Source organism: Oncorhynchus keta, chromosome 9, assembly GCF_023373465.1.
Source record: "Oncorhynchus keta strain PuntledgeMale-10-30-2019 chromosome 9, Oket_V2, whole genome shotgun sequence".
NCBI classification, from domain to species: domain Eukaryota; kingdom Metazoa; phylum Chordata; class Actinopteri; order Salmoniformes; family Salmonidae; genus Oncorhynchus; species Oncorhynchus keta.
Genome location: NC_068429.1, coordinates 29,696,781 through 29,716,009, shown reverse-complemented (window position 1 = coordinate 29,716,009; position 19,229 = coordinate 29,696,781). Strand labels below are relative to the sequence as shown.

Sequence of the window (19,229 nt, the reverse complement as noted above, 5' to 3'; positions counted from 1 at the left end):
AGAGGGGACAGGGAGGTGAGGGAGTAGAGGGGACAGGGAGGTGAAGGAGGGAGGGAGGGGACAGGGAGGTGAGGTAGGGAGGGGAGGAGAGGGGACAGGGAGGTGAGGGAGGGAGGAGACAGTGGGGTATTGGAAGAGAGGGGACATGGAGGTGAAGGAGGGAGGGAGGGAGGGAGGAGACAGTGAGGTATGTGAGGAGGGACAGGGAGGTGAGGGAGGGAGGGAGGAGAGGGACAGGGAGGTGAGGGAGGGAGGGAGGAGACAGTGAGGTATTGGAAGAGAGGGGACAGGGAGGTGAGGGAGGGGAGAGGAGACAGTGAGGGATGGGAGGAGAGGAGACAGAGAGGTGAGGGAGGGGGAGAGGAGACAGTGAGGGATGGGAGGAGAGAGAGAGAGAGGTGAGGGAGGGGGAGAGGAGACAGTGAGGGAGGGGAGGAGAGGGGACAGAGAGGTGAGGGAGGGGGAGAGGAGACAGTGAGAGATGGGAGGAGAGGGGACAGAGAGGTGAGGGAGGGAGGGAGGGAGGGAGGGGGGGAGGGAGGGAGGGAGGAGGGAGGAGGGAGGGGGAGGGAGGGAGGGGGAGGGAGGGAGGGAGGGAGGAGAGGAGAAAGTGAGGTATGGGAGGAGAGGGGACAGAGAGGTGAGGGAGGGGGGAGAGGAGACAGTGAGGGATGGGAGGAGAGGAGACAGAGAGGTGAGGGAGGGGGGAGAGGAGACAGTGAGGGATGGGAGGAGAGGAGAGAGAGAGGTGAGGGAGGGGGAGAGGAGACAGTGAGGTATGGGAGGAGAGGGGACAGAGAGGTGAGGGAGGGGGAGAGGAGACAGTGAGAGATGGGAGGAGAGGGGACAGAGAGGTGAGGGAGGGAGGAAAGGAGACAGTGAGGTATGGGAGGAGAGGGGACAGAGAGGTGTGGGAGGGGGGAGAGGAGACACTGAGGGATGGGAGGAGAGGAGACAGAGAGGTGAGGGAGGGGGAGAGGAGAGGGGACAGGGAGGTGAGGGAGGGAGGGAGGAGACAGTGAGGTATTGGAAGAGAGGGGACATGGAGTGAGGGAGGGAGGGAGGTGAGGGAGGGAGGGAGGAGAGGAGACAGTGAGGTATGGGAGGAGAGGGGACAGAGAGGTGAGGGAGGGAGGAGAGGAGACAGTGAGGTATGGGAGGAGAGGGGACAGAGAGGTGAGGGAGGGAAGAGAGGAGACAGTGAGGTATGGGAGGAGAGGGGACAGAGAGGTGAGGGAGGGAAGAGAGGAGACAGTGAGGTATGGGAGGACAGGGAGGTGAGGGAGGAGAGGGGACAGAGAGGTATGGGAGGAGAGGGGACAGAGAGGTGAGGGAGGGAGGAGAGGAGACAGTGAGGTATGGGAGGAGAGGGGACAGAGAGGTGAGGGAGGGAAGAGAGGAGACAGTGAGGTATGGGAGGAGAGGGGACAGAGAGGTGAGGGAGGGAAGAGAGGAGACAGTGAGGTATGGGAGGACAGGGAGGTGAGGGAGGAGAGGGGACAGAGAGGTGAGGGAGGGAGGAGAGGAGACAGTGAGGTATGGGAGGAGAGGAGACAGAGAGGTGAGGGAGGGAAGAGCTGAGACAGTGAGGTATGGGAGGAGAGGGGAAAGAGAGGTGAGGGAGGGAAGAGATGAGACAGTGAGGTACGGGAGGAGAGGGGACAGAGAGGTGAGGGAGGGGGGAGAGGAGACACTGAGGGATGGGAGGAGAGGAGACAGAGAGGTGAGGGAGGGGGAGAGGAGAGGGGACAGGGAGGGGAGGGAGGGAGGGAGGAGACAGTGAGGTATTGGAAGAGAGGGGACATGGAGTGAGGGAGGGAGGGAGGGAGGTGAGGGAGGGAGGGAGGAGAGGAGACAGTGAGGTATGGGAGGAGAGGGGACAGAGAGGTGAGGGAGGGAGGAGAGGAGACAGTGAGGTATGGGAGGAGAGGGGACAGAGAGGTGAGTGAGGGAAGAGAGGAGACAGTGAGGTATGGGAGGAGAGGGGACAGAGAGGTGAGGGAGGGAAGAGAGGAGACAGTGAGGTATGGGAGGACAGGGAGGTGAGGGAGGAGAGGGGACAGAGAGGTGAGGGAGGGAGGAGAGGAGACAGTGAGGTATGGGAGGAGAGGAGACAGAGAGGTGAGGGAGGGAAGAGCTGAGACAGTGAGGTATGGGAGGAGAGGGGACAGAGAGGTGAGGGAGGGAAGAGCTGAGACAGTGAGGTACGGGAGGAGAGGGGACAGAGAGGTGAGGGAGGGGAGAGGAGACAGTGAGGTATGGGAGGATAGGGGACAGGGAGGTGAGGGAGGGAAGAGATGAGACAGTGAGGTATGGGAGGAGAGGAGACAGAGAGGTGAGGGAGGGAAGAGATGAGACAGTGAGGTATGGGAGGAGAGGGGACAGAGAGGTGAGGGAGGGAAGAGAGGAGACAGTGAGGTATGGGAGGAGAGGAGACAGTGAGGTATGGGAGGAGAGGGGACAGAGAGGTGAGGGAGGGAAGAGAGGAGATGGTGAGGTATGGGAGGAGAGGAGACAGAGAGGTGAGAGAGGGAAGAGAGGAGACAGTGAGGTATGGGAGGAGAGGAGACAGTGAGGTATGGGAGGACAGGGGACCGGGAGGTGAGGGAGGGAAGAGATGAGACAGTGAGGTACGGGAGGAGAGGGGACAGAGAGGTGAGGGAGGGAGGAAAGGAGACAGTGAGGTATGGGAGGAGAGGGGACAGAGAGGTGAGGGAGGGGGGAGAGGAGACACTGAGGGATGGGAGGAGAGGAGACAGAGAGGTGAGGGAGGGGGGAGAGGAGACAGTGAGGGATGGGAGGAGAGGGGACAGAGAGGTGAGGGAGGGGGGAGAGGAGACAGTGAGGGATGGGAGGAGAGGAGACAGAGAGGTGAGGGAGGGGGGAGAGGAGACAGTGAGGGATGAGAGGAGAGGGGACAGAGAGGTGGGTGAGGGAGGAAAGGAGACAGTGAGGTATGGGAGGAGAGGGGGCAGAGAGGTGAGGGAGGGGGAGAGGAGACAGTGAGGATGGGAGGAGAGGAGACAGAGAGGTGAGGGAGAGAGGGGACAGGGAGGTGGAGGGAGGGAGGGATAGGGAGGGGAGGAGAGGGGACAGGGAGGTGAGGGAGGGAGGGAGGAGACAGTGAGGTATTGGAAGAGAGGGAACAGGGAGGTGAGGGAGGTGAGGTAGGGAGGGAGGAGAGGAGACAGGGAGGTGAGGGAGGGAGGAGACAGTATGGTATTGGAAGAGAGAGGGGACAGGGAGGTGAGGGAGGGAGGAGGAGACAGTGAGGTATGTGAGGAGAGGGACAGGGAGGTGAGGGAGGGAGGAGGAGAGGGGACAGGGAGGTGAGGGAGGGAGGAGGAGACAGTGAGGTATTGGAAGAGAGGGACAGGGAGTGAGGGAGGGGAAGAGAGGAGACAGTGAGGTATGGGACGAGAGGGGACAGAGAGGTGAGGAGGGAAGAGAGGAGACAGTGAGGTATGGGAGGACATGGAGGTGAGGAGGAGAGGGGACAGAGAGGTGAGGGAGGGAGGAGAGGAGACATTGAGGTATGGGAGGAGAGGAGACAGAGAGGTGAGGGAGGGAAGAGCTGAGACAGTGAGGTATGGGAGGAGAGGGGACAGAGAGGTGAGGGAGGGGGGAGAGGAGACAGTGAGGTATGGGAGGATAGGGGACAGAGAGGTGAGGAGGAGAGGGGACAGAGAGGTGAGGTATGGGAGGAGAGGGGACAGAGAGGTGAGGGAGGGGGGAGAGGAGACAGTGAGGTATGGGAGGATAGGGGACAGAGAGGTGAGGGAGGGAAGAGATGAGACAGTGAGGTATTGGAGGAGAGGAGACAGAGAGGTGAGGGAGGGAAGAGATGAGACAGTGAGGTATGGGAGGAGAGGGGACAGAGAGGTGAGGGAGGGAAGAGAGGAGACAGTGAGGTATGGGAGGAGAGGAGACAGTGAGGTATGGGAGGAGAGGGGACAGAGAGGTGAGGGAGGGAAGAGAGGAGACGGTGAGGTATGGGAGGAGAGGAGACAGAGAGGTGAGGGAGGGAAGAGAGGAGACAGTGAGGTATGGGAGGAGAGGAGACAGTGAGGTATGGGAGGAGAGGGGACAGAGAGGTGAGGGAGGGAAGAGAGGAGACGGTGAGGTATGGGAGGAGAGGAGACAGAGAGGTGAGGGAGGGAAGAGAGGAGACAGTGAGGTATGGGAAGAGAGGAGACAGTGAGGTATGGGAGGACAGGGGACAGGGAGGTAAGGGAGGGAAGAGATGAGACAGTGAGGTACGGGAGGACAGGGGACAGGGAGGTGAGGGAGGGAAGAGAGGAGACAGTGAGGTATGGGAGGATAGGGGGCAGGGAGGTGATGGAGGGAAGAGAGGAGACAGTGAGGTATGGGAGGACAGAGAACAGGGAGGTGAGGGAGGGAAGAGAGGAGACAGTGAGGTATGGGAGGACAGAGGACAGGGAGGTGAGAGAAGGAGGAACGGAGTGAGTGGGGGAGGAATGGAAGCAAGGAGGTATTGACTACTGGTCTGGATAGGTTTTGTCCTTTCATCTTGACTATGGGGGCTCGGGGGTACACCTCTTGTTTTGGAAATGGGGTGATGCGATATGGGTGTGAAGGAAGAAACATCCCTCCACTAACAGTATATGAACACACTCAGCCTCCCACATCATCAAAGTGACAGCTTGAAAATAAATGTTTCTCTTCAAGCTCTCTCCTCCTGAGGAAAGTAGCTCTTTCTCCAGCTCTTAGGAAGCGGCTTTGTGGCCCAGCCCCAGGTCACTCTGCCACGCTGCGTAGAGAGACAGACAGAGAGGATGGTTGGAGACCGTGAAAGTGGGCCATTAAGCACACAGGGAAAATCGTTGGGAGAACATTTCACATCTACTCGTGTAAAGAGGACAGTGGGGTATCAAACTCAACAGCTTTATTCTATTTGTTTTACCCACAAACCCCTTCACCGCCACCACCCACACAATTTCACAACCATTGCCCTCAGGGGTGTCATGAACCCATTATTTTAGAGGGGGCATGAAGTACGTGTGGATGGATAGATGGATGGATGGATGGTGGAGAATTTAGCATTTTTCAAACACCTGAAACAGCATTTTTTTCTCCATAGGTTATCTAAGCATACCACATTACCTGTTCAATTGTCATTTTGATGAATGATGCAAGTTGATTCTTGAAGAACTTTTAAGCCTTAGGAGTTTAGTACAACTGCGACCCTAAATATGCTTCTCTGCATCTCTGCTAAAACCTGCGTAATAGATTGAAAGGAATGTGAGTCTTATTCAGTACATTTAGTAATTGCTTACTTTTCTCAAATCTAGCAACCTTGCCAGTAGGCATGTCAGCTAAGATAGTTAGATAAGTTACTCTAACCTGAAATGGCTTGGTAGCTAGTTGGGAGATTGGGAACCTATCTAGCTGGCTCGCTAAAGCCAACTTCATACAATATGTACGTGGCTAGTACTACATAGAAACAACAAAACATTTACATTTGATTTATTAATCAAGAAGGAATCTGTATGCGACATAGCTTGATACAATTTATAGATATACCTCCTGTGAGTCCTTCCCATCACCGGCAGTTAAAATCAAATCAAATCTGAGGGGGCCTGTGTCATTCTGCCCCCTATGGGCATGACGCCTCTGATTGCCATTAGAACACACTTGAATTGTATTATTATTATACTGTTTTGCCTGCCTGCCTGTGTGTCTGCGATCTGTGTGTTCTGCAGTGATGTGGAACCAATACAGAGGGAGATGGTGGGTGATATTTTCTTGGGTTTCTGGTTGAGTCCCCGGCGGCCAGTGTTAGAAACCCTGGAGTATGGAAGTGCACTCAATCTTACATATGTGCAGATGAACCATGACAGGCTAATATATTAATTTAACCACAAAACAGAGCTTTACAGTAGCCTGAAGGGCCCAGCCATGCTAGTGGAAGAACGTCTCTCTCAGACAGGAAGTGTAATTGCCTGAACAGAGAAGCATAATGCCAAGGCAAGGAGAAACAGTTTAGACGGTGATGTACGAAGCTGGGGTTACACGTGGTGAAACGCCTCATTGCCTATCAGGCTACAGGTGTGAATGTGTTAAATAATCACATTTCAATTTCACTACGATCTCTTGACTAGCAGTTTTTTCAAGGGCTTATTTTGGACAGATATTTTGGACTAAAGTCTGTATGTAGTCACGACCGCTGGTACGTAAAATCTTGTGCCAAAGCCACCGGTGAACATTAACCGGATACTTCGGGATGTTGGCGGAGGGAAGCCTAGTGGTTAGAGCGTTGGGCCAGTAACCAGCAGGAAGCCTAGTGGTTAGAGCGTTGGGCCAGTAACCAGCAGGAAGCCTAGTGGTTAGAGCGTTGGGCCAGTAACCAGCAGGAAGCCTAGTGGTTAGAGCGTTGGGCCAGTAACCAGCAGGAAGCCTAGTGGTTAGAGCGTTGGGCCAGTAACCAGCAGGAAGCCCAGTGGTTAGAGCGTTGGGCCAGTAACCAGCAGGAAGCCTAGTGGTTAGAGCGTTGGGCCAGTAACCAGCAGGAAGCCTAGTGGTTAGAGCGTTGGGCCAGTAACCAGCAGGAAGCCTAGTGGTTAGAGCGTTGGGCCAGTAACCGAAAGGTTGCGAAATGGAATCCCCGAGCTGACAAGGTAAAAATCTGTCATTCCGCCCCTGAACAAGGCAGTTAACCCACTGTTCTTAGCCGTCATTGTAAAATAAGAATTTGTTCTTTACTGACTTGCTAGCAGATTATATAGACGTCCAGTTATTGCGCTAGTTAGCAATAGCGCTAGCATTAGTTACCAACTTCCTTCAAACTGCACACAAATAAACAACTTTTTCATCCAGGAGTTCATCTGACTCTGGGGAAGTAGATAAAATGGCCTCATTGCCAACATTCTGAAGTGTCCCTTTAAGATGGTGACTGGATTTAAGGCAGAGAATCAATCATTTAGTGTTTTTAATGGGATATGTAATGATGCATGTCTCTCTGCAATCTGAATGTGGCTGTGTCAAAAATGCTGACGATGGCTTATTGGGTGCAGGATAGGTTGAATTAGGAGTTAGGCTGAGGAGAGTGTGTCTGTCTCATTACTGCTGGGCCCTTGCATCCCAAATGGCACCCTATTTCATTTATAGTGTACTACTTTTGACCAAGACCCGCAGGGTTCTGATCAGAAGTAGTGCACTACTATATATAGGGAATACTGTGCCATTTGGGACAGACTATAAGACATGAAGCACTACATCAAGCCAAGGGGCCAGGCTGTTATTATCATTTGCCAGCACCATATCGGTTGTATGTTGATCAGCATCAAGTTTTCCTCTGTGTAATGTTGCCCACTGTCCCGACAGAACCTCAAGGTGAGGAGCACCAAGGACTTGAAGGATCAGTCAGCCAAGAACTCTCTGGAGAGTAAGTAGCCAACAGTATAACTGAACATTTACATTCTGTCTAAAATGGCACCCTATATAGTCCTATACTTCTGACTACTCTGGTCAAAAGTAGTGCACTATATAGGGAATAGGCTACCATTTGGGATTCAGACTAAATCACTGCCACAGAAAAATAGACTGGCTCATTTTTAGTAACAGCACTTATTTGACTAGTGTCATGTCATAGTGCTCTGACCCAGTTGGAGGGGCTGTGTTGTAGCTCATGCTGATGTCTCTCCTTCCTCTCCCACAGCTCTCCTGTACAAACCAGTGGACAGAGTTACTCGTAGCACCCTGGTACTGCATGTGAGTATAAGGCAGCCCCCAAACACACAGCTTGCTTTTTGTTTATTCTCCTGCTATTTTTGTATGTACTGGTAACTCTGTGAACCTCACACCTCAGGATGTTTAAAGTCTGTCTCTGTAACACACGGTAACCGTGTGTCTGTGGGTGTGCCTGTAGGACCTGCTGAAGCACACGCCCTCCAGCCACCCAGACCACCCCCTACTCCAGGACGCACTCCGCATCTCCCAGAACTTCCTGTCTAGCATCAACGAGGAGACCACGCCCAGACGCCAGTCCATGACTGTCAAGAAGGGAGAGGTGAGGAGCAATGCTGATCAGGGATAGTTTGGGCTTTTTCGGTAATAAACAAATACGATTCCATGGACAATGGGCACCTGATCCTTGATCAGCACTCCAATTCTGAGATGCTTTATGAATATGGATCCAGAGCTCTGCTGTATTTTTGTGTTGTTGGATGTTCTTAATCAATAGACTGTGGCAGAGCTTTATCTGATTTGGCTTTGGGCCATAGGGTAGAAGTGGGACCGTTATATCATTCTAGGTCTATGCTGAGGGTATGGTATTACGTCATTGATCAGTAACTCAACACTGGTAGATTGACCTTGCCCTGCCCTGACAACGACCCGGTAGTCGATCTAAAACGGTGTCAAACTCAATCTATGCCCAAATATGGTAATAATACAGAATCCCCTGCGCATGCCTATTAGGAAGCCTACTGTTTGCTCTCTGTGCTGGATCTCCATCCCTCCAACCCCACATCTTCCCCCTAGAGGCTGCCGACCCGGGTGGGAGTGGTACAACCCCACATCTTCCCCCTAGAGGCTGCCGACCCGGGTGGGAGTGGTACAACCCCACATCTTCCCCCTAGAGGCTGCCGACCCGGGTGGGAGTGGTACAACCCCACATCTTCCCCCTAGAGGCTGCCGACCCGGGTGGGAGTGGTACAACCCCACATCTTCCCCCTAGAGGCTGCCGACCCGGGTGGGAGTGGTACAACCCCACATCTTCCCCCTAGAGGCTGCCGACCCGGGTGGGAGTGGTACAACCCCACATCTTCCCCCTAGAGGCTGCCGACCCGGGTGGGAGTGGTACAACCCCACATCTTCCCCCTAGAGGCTGCCGACCCGGGTGGGAGTGGTACAACCCCACATCTTCCCCCTAGAGGCTGCCGACCCGGGTGGGAGTGGTACATTAATGGATGTCAGTTTATTGACAGCTGGCGTGACATGTAATGCCCCATAACGAGCCCCGTCTCTCTGACTGGGAGAGTTCATATTAAATATTCATGATGAGGCTCCTCTCTCTGAACATGGGGGGGTCATTACTGCACCCCATCATCACCCCTCTTACCCGCCCCCTACCCCCATATCCCCATTTGCAACTCTGTCTGCCCAGACCACACTGATCATCAAATATTGATAATGGACACATGAAACGAGTGCATGGAAATCAATGGCCTCATTATATTGTGCATTAGCTAGTGTGTGAGAATATTCCTGGGGTGTGTGTGTGCCTTACCCTACTATGTTACATATACACAAATATAGGATGCATGCCAAATGGCACCCTGTTCCCTTTAAATTGCACTACTTTTGACCAGGGCCCATAGGGTAGTAGGCTATATAGGGAATATGTTGCCATTTGGGATGCAGAAACAGTCGACTTATCTCCAATCTCCAGTCTTACAGGAACGCCCGGTCATTATCGTTCCCCGGTGACACGATGCTACTTCAGCCTTTAGTCCACAATCATTGGCTACTCCGGATAATGCTTAAGTGACAAGACCTCCAGTGCATCGGTCCCACAAACAGTGAAAGCTGTTGAGGACTAAGTCAAAATAGCAGTGATCCTGTTGTTAGCTCTGTTTCAGACCGGCTCAGAGGTTAATCAGAGCTAGTAGTGGGGTTGTGGTCAGGGAGAAGGGTTGTGATTTACATTTACATTTAAGTCATTTAGCAGACGCTCTTATCCAGAGCGACTTACAAATTGGTGCATTCACCTTATGACATCCAGTGGAACAGCCACTTTACAATAGTGCATCTAAATCTTTTAAGGGGGGTGAGAAGGATTACTTTATCCTATCCTAGGTATTCCTTAAAGAGGTGGGGTTTCAGGTGTCTCCGGAAGGTGGTGATTGACTCCGCTATCCTGGCGTCGTGAGGGAGTGTGTTCCACCATTGGGGAGCCAGAGCAGCGAACAGTTTTGACTGGGCTGAGCGGGAACTGTACTTCCTCAGTGGTAGGGAGGCGAGCAGGCCAGAGGTGGATGAACGCAGTGCCATTGTTTGGGTGTAGGGCCTGATCAGAGCCTGGAGGTACTGAGGTGCCGTTCCCCTCACAGCTCCGTAGGCAAGCACCATGGTCTTGTAGCGGATGCGAGCTTCAACTGGAAGCCAGTGGAGAGAGCGGAGGAGCGGGGTGACGTGAGAGAACTTGGGAAGGTTGAACACCAGACGGGCTGCGGCGTTCTGGATGAGTTGTAGGGGTTTAATGGCACAGGCAGGGAGCCCAGCCAACAGCGAGTTGCAGTAATCCAGACGGGAGATGACAAGTGCCTGGATTAGGACCTGCGCCGCTTCCTGTGTGAGGCAGGGTCGTACTCTGCGGATGTTGTAGAGCATGAACCTACAGGAACGGGCCACCGCCTTGATGTTAGTTGAGAACGACAGGGTGTTGTCCAGGATCACGCCAAGGTTCTTAGCGCTCTGGGAGGAGGACACAATGGAGTTGTCAACCGTGATGGCGAGATCATGGAACGGGCAGTCCTTCCCGGGAGGAAGAGCAGCTCCGTCTTGCCGAGGTTCAGCTAGAGGTGGTGATCCGTCATCCACACTGATATGTCTGCCAGACATGCAGAGATGCGATTCGCCACCTGGTCATCAGAAGGGGGAAAGGAGAAGATTAATTGTGTGTCGTCTGCATAGCAATGATAGGAGAGACCATGTGAGGTTATGACAGAGCCAAGTGACTTGGTGTATAGTGAGAATAGGAGAGGGCCTAGAACAGAGCCCTGGGGGACACCAGTGGTGAGAGCGCGTGGTGAGGAGACAGATTCTCGCCACGCCACCTGGTAGGAGCGACCTGTCAGATAGGACGCAATCCAAGCGTGGGCCGCGCCGGAGATGCCCAACTCGGAGAGGGTGGAGAGGAGGATCTGATGGTTCACAGTATCGAAGGCAGCCGATAGGTCTAGAAGGATGAGAGCAGAGGAGAGAGAGTTAGCTTTAGCAGTGCGGAGCGCCTCCGTGATACAGAGAAGAGCAGTCTCAGTTGAATGACTAGTCTTGAAACCTGACTGATTTGGATCAAGAAGGTCATTCTGAGAGAGATAGCGGGAGAGCTGGCCAAGGACGGCACGTTCAAGAGTTTTGGAGAGAAAAGAAAGAAGGGATACTGGTCTGTAGTTGTTGACATCGGAGGGATCGAGTGTAGGTTTTTTCAGAAGGGTGCAACTCTCGCTCTCTTGAAGACGGAAGGGACGTAGCCAGCGGTCAGGGATGAGTTGATGAGCGAGGTGAGGTAAGGGAGAAGGTCTCCGGAAATGGTCTGGAGAAGAGAGGAGGGGATAGGGTCGAGCGGGCAGGTTGTTGGGCGGTCGGCCGTCACAAGACGCGAGATTTCATCTGAGAGAGAGGGGAGAAAGAGGTCAGAGCACAGGGTAGGGCAGTGTGAGCAGAACCAGCGGTGTCGTTTGACTTAGCAAACGAGGATCGGATGTCGTCGACCTTCTTTTCAAAATGGTTGACGAAGTCATCTGCAGAGAGGGAGGAGGGGGGGGGGGAGGAGGATTCAGGAGGGAGGAGAAGGTGGCAAAGAGCTTCCTAGGGTTAGAGGCAGATGTTTGGAATTTAGAGTGGTAGAAAGTGGCTTTAGCAGCAGAGACAGAGGAGGAAAATGTAGAGAGGAGGGAGCGAAAGGATGCCAGGTCCGCAGGGAGGCGAGTTTTCCTCCATTTCCGCTCGGCTGCCCGGAGCCCTGTTCTGTGAGCTCGCAATGAGTCGTCGAGCCACGGAGCGGGAGGGGGGGACCGAGCCGGCCTGGAAGATAGGGGACATAGAGAGTCAAAGGATGCAGAAAGGGAAGAGAGGAGGGTTGAGGAGGCAGAATCAGGAGATAGGTTGGAGAAGGTTTGAGCAGAGGGAAGAGATGATAGGATGGAAGAGGAGAGAGTAGCGGGGGAGAGAGAGCGAAGGTTGGGACGGCGCGATACCATCCGAGTAGTGGCAGTGTGGGAAGTGTTGGATGAGAGCGAGAGGGAAAAGGATACAAGGTAGTGGTCGGAGACTTGGAGGAGTTGCAATGAGGTTAGTGGAAGAACAGCATCTAGTAAAGATGAGGTCGAGCGTATTGCCTGCCTTGTGAGTAGGGGGGGAAGGTGAGAGGGTGAGGTCAAAAGAGGAAAGGAGTGGAAAGAAGGAGGCAGAGAGGAATGAGTCAAAGGTAGACGTGGGGAGGTTAAAGTCGCCCAGAACTGTGAGAGGTGAGCCGTCCTCAGGAAAGGAGCTTATCAAGACATCAAGCTCATTGATGAACTCTCCGAGGGGACCTGGAGGGCGATAAATGATAAGGATGTTAAGCTTGAAAGGGCTGGTAACTGTGACAGCATGAAATTCAAAGGAGGCGATAGACAGATGGGTAAGGGGAGAAAGAGAGAATGACCACTTGGGAGAGATGAGGATCCCGGTGCCACCACCCCGCTGACCAGAAGCTCTCGGGGTGTGCGAGAACACGTGGGCGGACGAAGAGAGAGCAGTAGGAGTAGCAGGTAGAGGTTTCAGAATCAGAATCGTTCAGCACAATTCACACATGAATACATAAAACAAATAGAAAACGCAGCAAGAAACGAACAAGTCAGACATTTACAGTACCACCACTTACCCATAGAGGGAAGCTTCATACAGTTGTTTATTATAGTGATTATCCCAGTGATGAAACTCCTCCCGAAGCGCACAGCGCGACATTTCATTGTCCGTTATCTCCGACCCGATGGGAGGACATCAAAGCGGTGGTGAAGAGGTTGGTCTGGGCTTTGGACTAGATTGCGCTTTCATTAAGAAGTGAGAGTTTTAGAGCTGTTTTCAATCATATCCTCTTTAGCCAACATCCTCATTGTGGTTGTTTTGGTGGTGTCAGAGGTGGAACTGCGTTTGAGCTGTCAAATCCACAAGCGGCTCCTGGTATTCTACCTTAAGCGGATATTGCCATTGGCTGCACAGAGTCACATTAAGAGAAATCCCATGCAGCCTTGTTTACAAGTTGGAACACTGGAATGTGAGCAGCATTATTTCTATATCGCCTATACTTTCTTTTTCTGAAATTCTAACGCGAGTGGGACAGGTGTGGCTTCGTGACAATGACCAGGAGTAGCTGCTCACCGATTGGACAGCTCCAACGCAGTAGCACCTCAGACACCACCAAAACATCAGCTATGCGGGTGTCGGCTATCGCCGGTTAGCGCTTGATCTGATTGAATCTAGGCCTTGGAGTGGGGAGACTAATGTGTTTTGATGCCATGTTTGGGATTGTTAACAGTTTGTTCCAGTGTGAAACTGTCAGCATGTTATGATAACAGATGCTGCCCTAGATGAGTAGTGGTTTGATGATGCTCCGGTATAGTGTAGAATGAGGGGACCATTTCAACAGCGTACATATGAGACTGGCAGCATGTGATTAGTGGAGGTGTGCAGGAGGAGCACAGCACAAGTGGCCCCCAGGGGCCTTGGCCAGCCATATTGTGGTTGTAGAAGGTTGGGGGCCGAACAGAAGATGCCTAATTAAAATGCTAATTAGCCTGGCTGCATCTGAAGTCTCTCTGTCTCTCTGTCTCTCTCAATTAAATTTGATTTATTGGCATGACGTAACAATGTACATATTGCCAAAGCTTCCTTTGTCAACGGGACAACAGTAACAACAATAACCAAGGGTAAAAAACCATACATTGAACAATAACAATAAGCATACAGTAGAGGACATGTGCAGGTTGATTGGTCTGTCAGACACTGTCCCTCATCTTGTGGCAGGCAGCAATGTAGTGTGCTACCAACCCACAACTCTCATCAGAGAGTTCTTTAAAACCTTGCATAAGGGTTTCAAATTTGGATAAATGACACTCTCTAATTGTTTAATATTTTTTACATTTTGTCATATTCTTTATCTCTTTCTGTCTCTCTCTCTGTCTCTCTCTCTCTCTTCTTTCTCTATCTGTCTCTGTGTCTCTTTCTCTCAGTCTCTCATTTGTCTCTCTTTCTGTCTCTCTCTCTTTCTGTCTCTCTATCTCTCCCTCTTCTCTGTCTCTCCCTCTTCTGTCTCTCCCTCTCTCTCTTCTCTGTCTCTCCCTCTTATCTGTCTCTCCCTCTTCTCTGTCTCTCCCTCTTATCTGTCTCTCCCTCTTCTCTGTCTCTCCCTCTTATCTGTCTCTCCCTCTTCTCTGTCTCTCCCTCTTCTCTGTCTCTCACTCTTCTCTGTCTCTCCCTCTTTTATTTTTATGTCTCTCCCTCTTCTCTGTCTCTCCCTCTTCTCTCTCTCCCTCTTCTCTGTCTCTCCCTCTTTTATTTTTATCTCTCCCTCTTTTCTGTCTCTCCCTCTTCTCTCTCTCCCTCTTCTCTGTCTCTCCCTCTTTTATTTTTATCTCTCCCTCTTCTCTGTCTCTCCCTCTTCTCTCTCTCCCTCTTCTCTGTCTCTCCCTCTTCTCTGTCTCTCTCTCTTCTCTGTCTCTCCCTCTTCTCTGTCTCTATCTCTTCTCTGTCTCTCCCTCTTCTCTGTCTCTCCCTATTCTCTGTCTCTCTCTGTCTCTCCCTCTTCTCTGTCTCTCCCTCTTCTCTCTCTCCCTCTTCTCTGTCTCTCCCTCTTCTCTGTCTCTCCCTCTTATCTGTCTCTCCCTCTTCTCTGTCTCTCCCTCTTCTCTGTCTCTCACTCTTCTCTGTCTCTCCCTCTTTTATTTTTATGTCTCTCCCTCTTCTCTGTCTCTCCCTCTTCTCTCTCTCCCTCTTCTCTGTCTCTCCCTCTTCTCTGTCTCTCTCTCTTCTCTGTCTCTACCTCTTCTCTGTCTCTATCTCTTCTCTGTCTCTCCCTCTTCTCTGTCTCTCCCTCTTCTCTGTCTCTCTCTGTCTCTCCCTCTTCTCTGTCTCTCCCTCTTCTCTCTCCCTCTTCTCTGTCTCTCCCTCTTCTCTGTCTCTCCCTCTTCTCTCTCTCCCTCTTCTATGTCTCTCTCTCTTCTCTGTCTCTCCCTCTTCTCTGTCTCTCCCTCTTCTCTGTCTCTCTCTCTTCTCTGTCTCTCCCTCTTCTCTGTCTCTCTCTGTCTCTCCCTCTTCTCTGTCTCTCCCTCTTCTCTCTCTCCCTCTTCTATGTCTCTCCCTCTTCTCTGTCTCTCCCTCTTCTCTCTCTCCCTCTTCTATGTCTCTCCCTCTTCTCTGTCTCTCCCTCTTCTCTGTCTCTCTCTCTTATATGCCTTTCCCTCTTCTCTGTCTCTCCCTCTTCTCTGTCTCTCTCTCTTCTCGGTCTCTCCCTCTTCTCTGTCTCTCTCTCTTCTCTGCCTCTCCCTCTTCTCTGTCTCTCCCTCTTCTCTGTCTCTCCCTCTTCTCTCTCTCTCTCTCCCTCTTCTCTGTCTCTCCCTCTTCTCTGTCTCTTACTCTTTGCTGTCTCTCCCTCTTCTCTGTCTCTCTCTTCTCTGTCTCTCTCTCTTCTCTGTATCTCCCTCTTCTCTGTCTCTCTCTCTTCTATGTCTCTCCCTCTTCTCTGTCTCTCCCTCTTCTCTGTCTCTCCCTCTTCTCTGTGTCTCCCTCTTCTCTGTCTCTCTCTCTTCTCGGTATCTCTCTCTTCTCTGTCTCTCTCTTCTCTGTCTCTCCCTCTTCTCTGTCTCTCCCTCTTCTCTCTCTCTCTCTCTCCCTCTTCTCTGTCTCTCTCTCTTCTCTGTCTCTTACTCTTCGCTGTCTCTCCCTCTTCTCTGTCTCTCTCTTCTCTGTCTCTCTCTCTTCACTGTCTGTCCCTCTTCTCTCTCTCCCTCTTCTCTGTCTCTCCCTCTTCCCTGTCTCTCCCTCTTCTCTGTCTCTCCCTCTTTTATGTCTCTCCCTCTTCTCTGTCTCTCGCTCTTGTTTGTCTCTCTCTCTCTCTGTCTCTCTCTTTCTCTCTCTGTCTCTTTCTATCTCTGTCTCTTTCTCCCTCTCTCTCTTCTCTGTCTCTCCCTCTTCTCTGTCTCTCCCTCTCCCTCTTCTCTGTCTCTCTCTTTCTCTCTCTGTCTCTTTCTATCTCTGTCTCTTTCTCCCTCTCTCTCTTCTCTGTCTCTCCCTCTTCTCTGTCTCTCTCTGTCTCTCCCTCTTCTCTCTCTCCCTCTTCTCTGTCTCTCCCTCTTCTCTGTCTCTCCCTCTTCTCTCTCTCCCTCTTCTATGTCTCTCTCTCTTCTCTGTCTCTCCCTCTTCTCTGTCTCTCTCTCTTATATGCCTTTCCCTCTTCTTTGTCTCTCCCTCTTCTCTGTCTCTCTCTCTTCTCGGTCTCTCTCTCTTCTCTGTATCTCTCTCTTCTCTGTCTCTCTCTTCTCTGTCTCTCCCTCTTCTCTGTCTCTCCCTCTTCTCTGTCTCTCCATCTTCTCTGTCTCTCCCTCTTCTCTGTCTCTCTCTCTTCTCGGTCTCTCTCTCTTCTCTGTATCTCTCTCTTCTCTGTCTCTCTCTTCTCTGTCTCTCCCTCTTCTCTGTCTCTCCCTCTTCTCTCTCTCTCTCTCCCTCTTCTATGTCTCTCCCTCTTCTCTGTCTCTCCCTCTTCTCTCTCTCCCTCTTCTATGTCTCTTTCTCTTCTTCTCTGTCTCTCCCTCTTCTCTGTCTCTCTCTCTTATATGCCTTTCCCTCTTCTCTGTCTCTCCCTCTTCTCTGTCTCTCTCTCTTCTCGGTCTCTCTCTCTTCTCTGTATCTCTCTCTTCTCTGTCTCTCTCTTCTCTGTCTCTCCCTCTTCTCTGTCTCTCCCTCTTCTCTCTCTCTCTCTCCCTCTTCTCTGTCTCTCTCTCTTCTCTGTCTCTTACTCTTTGCTGTCTCTCCCTCTTCTCTGTCTCTCTCTTCTCTGTCTCTCTCTCTTCTCTGTATCTCCCTCTTCTCTGTCTCTCTCTCTTCTATGTCTCTCCCTCTTCTCTGTCTCTCCCTCTTCTCTGTCTCTCCCTCTTCTCTGTGTCTCCCTCTTCTCTGTCTCTCTCTCTTCTCGGTATCTCTCTCTTCTCTGTCTCTCTCTTCTCTGTCTCTCCCTCTTCTCTGTCTCTCCCTCTTCTCTCTCTCTCTCTCCCTCTTCTCTGTCTCTCTCTCTTCTCTGTCTCTTACTCTTCGCTGTCTCTCCCTCTTCTCTGTCTCTCTCTTCTCTGTCTCTCTCTCTTCACTGTCTGTCCCTCTTCTCTCTCTCCCTCTTCTCTGTCTCTCCCTCTTCCCTGTCTCTCCCTCTTCTCTGTCTCTCCCTCTTCTCTGTCTCTCCCTCTTTTATGTCTCTCCCTCTTCTCTGTCTCTCGCTCTTGTTTGTCTCTCTCTCTCTCTGTCTCTCTCTTTCTCTCTCTGTCTCTTTCTATCTCTGTCTCTTTCTCCCTCTCTCTCTTCTCTGTCTCTCCCTCTTCTCTGTCTCTCCCTCTCCCTCTTCTCTGTCTCTCTCTTTCTATCTCTGTCTCTTTCTATCTCTGTCTCTTTCTCCCTCTCTCTCTTCTCTGTCTCTCCCTCTTCTCTGTCTCTCTCTGTCTCTCCCTCTTCTCTGTCTCTCCCTCTTCTCTGTCTCTCCCTCTTCTCTGTCTCTCCCTCTTCTCTCTCTCCCTCTTCTATGTCTCTCTCTCTTCTCTGTCTCTCCCTCTTCTCTGTCTCTCTCTCTTATATGCCTTTCCCTCTTCTTTGTCTCTCCCTCTTCTCTGTCTCTCTCTCTTCTCGGTCTCTCTCTCTTCTCTGTATCTCTCTCTTCTCTGTCTCTCTCTTCTCTGTCTCTCCCTCTTCTCTGTCTCTCCCTCTTCTCTGTCTCTCCATCTTCTCTGTCTCTCCCTCTTCTCTGTCTCTCTCTCTTCTCGGTCTCTCTCTCTTCTCTGTATCTCTCTCTTCTCTGTCTCTCTCTTCTCTGTCTCTCCCTCTTCTCTGTCTCTCCCTCTTCTCTCTCTCTCTCTCCCTCTTCTATGTCTCTCCCTCTTCTCTGTCTCTCCCTCTTCTCTCTCTCCCTCTTCTATGTCTCTTTCTCTTCTCTGTCTCTCCCTCTTCTCTGTCTCTCTCTCTTATATGCCTTTCCCTCTTCTCTGTCTCTCCCTCTTCTCTGTCTCTCTCTCTTCTCGGTCTCTCTCTCTTCTCTGTATCTCTCTCTTCTCTGTCTCTCTCTTCTCTGTCTCTCCCTCTTCTCTGTCTCTCCCTCTTCTCTCTCTCTCTCTCCCTCTTCTCTGTCTCTCTCTCTTCTCTGTCTCTTACTCTTTGCTGTCTCTCCCTCTTCTCTGTCTCTCTCTTCTCTGTCTCTCTCTCTTCTCTGTATCTCCCTCTTCTCTGTCTCTCTCTCTTCTATGTCTCTCCCTCTTCTCTGTCTCTCCCTCTTCTCTGTCTCTCCCTCTTCTCTGTGTCTCCCTCTTCTCTGTCTCTCTCTCTTCTCGGTATCTCTCTCTTCTCTGTCTCTCTCTTCTCTGTCTCTCCCTCTTCTCTGTCTCTCCCTCTTCTCTCTCTCTCTCTCTCCCTCTTCTCTGTCTCTCCCTCTTCTCTCTCTCTCTCTCCCTCTTCTCTGTCTCTCCCTCTTCTCTGTCTCTCCCTCTTTTATGTCTCTCCCTCTTCTCTGTCTCTCGCTCTTGTTTGTCTCTCTCTCTCTCTGTCTCTCTCTTTCTCTCTCTGTCTCTTTCTATCTCTGTCTCTTTCTCCTCTCTCTCTTCTCTGTCTCTCCCTCTTCTCTGTCTCTCCCTCTCCCTCTTCTCTGTCTCTCTCTTTCTATCTCTGTCTCTTTCTGTCTCTGTCTCTTTCTCCCTCTCTCTCTTCTCTGTCTCTCCCTCTTCTCTGTCTCTCTCTGTCTCTCCCTCTTCTCTGTCTCTCCCTCTTCTCTCTCTCCCTCTTCTCTGTCTCTCCCTCTTCTCTGTCTCTCCCTCTTCTCTCTCTCCCTCTTCTATGTCTCTCTCTCTTCTCTGTCTCTCCCTCTTCTCTGTCTCTCTCTCTTATATGCCTTTCCCTCTTCTTTGTCTCTCCCTCTTCTCTGTCTCTCTCTCTTCTCGGTCTCTCTCTCTTCTCTGTATCTCTCTCTTCTCTGTCTCTCTCTTCTCTGTCTCTCCCTCTTCTCTGTCTCTCCCTCTTCTCTGTCTCTCCATCTTCTCTGTCTCTCCCTCTTCTCTGTCTCTCTCTCTTCTCGGTCTCTCTCTCTTCTCTGTATCTCTCTCTTCTCTGTCTCTCTCTTCTCTGTCTCTCCCTCTTCTCTGTCTCTCCCTCTTCTCTCTCTCTCTCTCCCTCTTCTCTGTCTCTCTCTCTTTTCTGTCTCTTACTCTTCGCTGTCTCTCCCTCTTCTCTGTCTCTCTCTCTTCTCTGTCTCTCTCTCT

At 51.7% G+C, this 19,229-nt stretch overlaps 1 protein-coding gene across 1 annotated transcript in view; it reads left to right on the top strand.

Annotated features, from left to right (window-relative positions):
- The window catches only part of LOC118373619 (breakpoint cluster region protein-like), a 202,279-nt gene that overhangs the window by 140,124 nt on the left and 42,926 nt on the right, over positions 1 to 19,229 (top strand). Inside the window, exons 6-8 of the mRNA XM_052525649.1 lie at positions 7,345 to 7,405; positions 7,679 to 7,731; positions 7,889 to 8,029. Of these exons, the coding sequence (XP_052381609.1) occupies positions 7,345 to 7,405; positions 7,679 to 7,731; positions 7,889 to 8,029 (255 nt within the window). The remainder of the gene's footprint in view (positions 1 to 7,344; positions 7,406 to 7,678; positions 7,732 to 7,888; positions 8,030 to 19,229) is intronic.